Source organism: Chrysochloris asiatica, unplaced genomic scaffold, assembly GCF_000296735.1.
Source record: "Chrysochloris asiatica unplaced genomic scaffold, ChrAsi1.0 scaffold00086, whole genome shotgun sequence".
NCBI classification, from domain to species: domain Eukaryota; kingdom Metazoa; phylum Chordata; class Mammalia; order Afrosoricida; family Chrysochloridae; genus Chrysochloris; species Chrysochloris asiatica.
Window position 1 is genome coordinate 1921275 of NW_006408604.1, and position 4540 is coordinate 1925814.

A 4540-nucleotide genomic window follows, 5' to 3' on the forward strand; every position below is an offset into this window, starting at 1 on the left:
ATCTAGAATTTAAGGTTCATATTTTGAACAGAAACTCACTACCGTATTCTCCTGCTTTATATTTATAGCACTCAAACTTCTGTCCTTCCCATAAGACTGGAAGGTCCCTTAAAGGAGTAAGAACTGTATCTTTTGTATTTCCACATCAAACCACCTAGAGCAAAATTTAGCATAAAAATTAATCCAACTTTTGGGAATCTACTGTAAGGAAATAAAGTGAATTCAGGAAAGCCTGAAATTCAAAGATGCTCACAGTGAACACCTAAGAGCCCTAACATAAAAAAAGGAGGCAAACATTCAATCAGTAATATATACTAGGAGTCCTGGTGTACCACTTGGGCTAATGCACAAAGTCGTTTGAACCACAAGGTCGGTAGTTCAAGCTCATTAGCTGCTCCTTGGAAACCTTACACAGGATCGCTATGGGTCAGAAACCGATAAGTCTCTGTTGATGAACTTGACCTACAACTATGGACGCAGTAGCTAAAAAGAGGGAACAAATCTTTACAGCAAGGATCATTCCCACCCCCTCCACACATAGAGAGGACAGGGATGGGCAACTTGGACATTGGTACCCAAAATGGAGGGGCTACAAAGGCAAGAATTGACTGGTTACAAGCTTTCAAGAAGGAACCTAGATCCAGAGGGTGTGGAGGAAGATAGAAGCTCCACTGAGTAGTATCCAATCTGTCTAGGTGAGGCTGAAGAAATGAAATGTGGATAGGGTGAATAATTGTTATCAGGACAGATTGTGAGGGTTAGAAATGTAAAGGTAATGTAAATGTAGAGGGGAGTGATTTAACTTTTCAGTCTAGGAGTGGAGGTCCCTGGGACCATCAAAGGAGAAGAGTGGAGAGCGGGACTCTACCCAGAGAAGCAGTGATGCCTGAGATGGAGGCATAGACGATGACGTGGAGAGATGGAACAGCTGGGGACTTCAGACACAGAGAGGGAGAGGGGCTGTGCGCTGATAACCAGGGGCCAGGCTTGTAGTGTATACCCTTTGGTTGGGTGATGATGCATGGAGGGGACTGTAACCAAGGCAATGAAATGATATACTATAGGATGAATGTAAAACTAATGTTCTCCCATGCAAACTATCACATAATTCACAAAACATTAAAAAAAAAAAAAAAACAAGTCTCTGTAATGGAGTGCGCCATTGTGGCACTGTATGATAAACACTGGACTGCTAACCACAAGGTGAGCAGTTCAAACACACCAGCCAACCACTCCTTCGAAATCATACACAGGGCTGCTATAGATTGGAACTGACTTGACAGCATTTAACAATTACAATAATTTCTGCAATACAGATGATCATCTCCATTCAAGCTGCCACAACCTTGGTTCAAGCCTCCAATCTTCTGAAACTCTCAGTACCCAAACTATCTACAGCACAAATATAAAACCACTTCCCTGACTAAACCTCTTCAAAGATTCACCTGGAACTTCTTTCCTATGCCTTCCTATCTTCTGAGCTTAATCCCTGAGCAAATGCTACCCATATGTCACATGGGGATTTTAAGTACTAAATGCATATTGTGATCTCCCAGATGGTGCTGTTCCATCAGGCCTGAAGGGTGTCTAAAAGCCACAGTGTCAGGAGTTCCACAAATCACTGGCTTCACTTTAAATAAATAAAAGCTGCTAAAGAATGATGACTATGAGTAATAAACATCTAATGTCACTGAACTGTACATATGAAGACTGTTAAAATAAAAAATGTTACCTATATATTCACCACAATTTTAAAAAAACACAGCTGACTCTTCTTGAACAACATGGGGGGGGGGGGGGCTACAAGTGCTGATATCCAATAGAAAACCTTCCTGTAACTTTGACTCTCAGAAAACTTTACCAAAAGCCTACCTACTGTTGACAATGAACCTTACCAATTAACATTGAATTCATTTATCTTGAAATGAATCATAGCTGCAGACCTCAATTTATGGTACAGCTCAAACAAGTTAGTAATGTCATGACTTTTCTCTGCCTCTTGGGAGCAATTCAAGAATCACTACCAGCATTTCATCTGTGTTCCATGGTGTCATTCTAGGTTTACATCTTGCAATGAACACCATGAAAAATACAAGAGAACCATATGAGATGACTTTTTACTGTAATAACAAATAATTTACTAGAAAAATAAACTGCTTATGTGGAGATTAGGGTCACAAGACTTTTTTTTTTAATCCACATACAAGTGGACCCCCACAGTTCAAACCCCCACAGTTCAAGGATCAACTATAAAAAAAGACAAGACAGTAGACTATATATACATTATGCTGTTATTGTGTACTTTAACTTTATGTGAGAGAGTAAACCTGCCCCTATCAGTGTTTTTTATTTTTTAGGCTGTCATTTTAGGAGCAGATTCCCAGGTCTTAGTCCCCACCCCAGTAGCCACTGGATAGTTCTAACTTCCAAACTTTCATTGAGCAGCAGAGCATTAGCTGCTGTGCTACCAGGACTCCATATAAGCCCATTGCCAGCAAGTGAATTCCAACTCACAGCAACCCAATAGGCAGAGTAAAACCGCCCCGTGGGATTTTCCAAGGCTGTATATCTTCACAGAAGCAGGCTGCCAAATCTTTCTTCTGAAGAACTAGATGGTGAGTTCAAACTGCCAACTTTTCAGTTAGCAGAACATTTAACCACTAAGCCACCAGGGTTTATTCAATAAAGGCAACTGGGAATCCTAATTAGCTCATTTATGTTCTAATAAGCATGTTCATGATCCAAAGTAGAGTCCTGGTGGGCACTGTAGGATAAACACTGGACCACAAGGTCAATTTAAACTCACCAGCCACTCCTGGAAGACCCTATATTGGCTCACTATGAGTCAGAAGCAAGTCAACGACACTTAATGACAACAACAATGCTCCAGAGTAAAGAATTTGGCCTTATATAAGATAAATGAGTTCATTTACATATTCAGGTAAAATTTTTACAGTATATAATGCTTCATTTTTTGGTTTCTATTGTCTAATAATTTTTTTTTTAAACCTCAATTTTAAGCCTCATTTTTAAACCTCAATTTCTATCACTTCCCTGACTAAAACGTGCAACATCTGCTTACACTCCTACTGTCATATAAATCTTTCAAATTTTTTTAAATGCCGTTGTGCTTGATGAAAGTTTACACAGAAAATTAGGTTCCCATTTCATAAATTCTACACATATTGTTTGGAGTCCTGGTGTGGCACTGTGGGTCAATGCACTGGATTGCAAAGTCGGTTTGAAATGCAAGCTCACCAGCCACTCCTCGGAAACCCTATACAGGGTTGCAATCGACTTAACAACATACATTATTGTTAAGTTACAGTCAATATATTTTTCACAAACAACCAGCATTCTCATTTCCATCCGGAGTTCTGGTGTGACGCTGTGAATTAATGCACCAGACTGACTGCAAAGCCGTTTGAAATGCAAGGCCGGCAGGCGGTTCAAGCTTACCAGCGGCTCCTCGGAAACCTATACAGGGTCGCTATGGGTCAGAACCGATTCAACAGCACTTCGCAACAACAACTTTCTCTACACCACCTAGGTGCCCCCTTTCTCATCTTTGCTTTAAAATAAATGTTGACATAGATGATTTGGTTATATAGATGATTGGTTAAAGCAGCATAGTACTCACAGGTGCTATTGTTTGTTTTATGAGCTAATCTGCTACTTAGGTGAAAGGTGACCTCAGGGAGTGGTTTCAGTTCTAAATTAACCAAGGTATACCACAAAACTATGATCCTAAGCCTTCAAACCAGTAAGCCAATCCCACGTGTTATTTAGTAATGTCTAGGAATTATCTGTACCTTTGCCCCATTAAAGCACAAAGAAACATGTACTTATACAGATATACCACAGAGTCCTAGTGTAGCACTACTGAATAAGTACTGGACTATCTGCCACAAGGTTGGTAGTGCAAACTCATCAACTACTTCTTATAAACCCATTATCTTTTCATTCTGTTTTCCCATAAACTTTCTGAAGTTCCTTCCTACACAAACCTATCTTTTCCTATACATACATACATACACACACACACACACACACACACACACACGGAGCTCTGGTAGCGTAGTGCTTACGAATCGGGCTGTGAACCGCAAGGTCAGCACTTCGAAACTACCAGTGGTTCCGCGGGAGAAAGATGAGGCATTCTGCTCCCATAAAGATTTACAGCCTCGGAAACCCTGTGCAGGGTCACTATGAGTCGAAACCAACTCCACGGCACTTAACACAACAACATACATACACATACATAAATACCTATGTGTATTTATGTGTACATACATATACCAGGAGTTCTGGTAGCATAGTGGTTATGAGTTGGGCTGCTAACCTCAAGGTCAGCAGTTCGAAACTTCCAGTTGTTCCGTGGGAGAAAGATGAGTTTTGCTCCCACAAAGACTTGTAAGCGTCACTATCAGTTGAACCGACCTGATAGTACTTTGTTGTTGTTGTTAGGTGCCACTGAGTCAAAACTGACTCATAGCGACCCCATGCACAGCAAAACAAAACAATGTCCAATCCTGGGCCA

At 40.6% G+C, this 4540-nt stretch overlaps 1 protein-coding gene across 1 annotated transcript in view; it reads right to left on the bottom strand.

The window, feature by feature from the left end:
* The window catches only part of LOC102823850 (zinc finger protein AEBP2-like), an 86411-nt gene that overhangs the window by 7552 nt on the left and 74319 nt on the right, over positions 1-4540 (bottom strand). Inside the window, 1 exon segment of the mRNA XM_006866013.1 lies at positions 3524-3535. Within this exon segment, the coding sequence (XP_006866075.1) occupies positions 3524-3535 (12 nt within the window).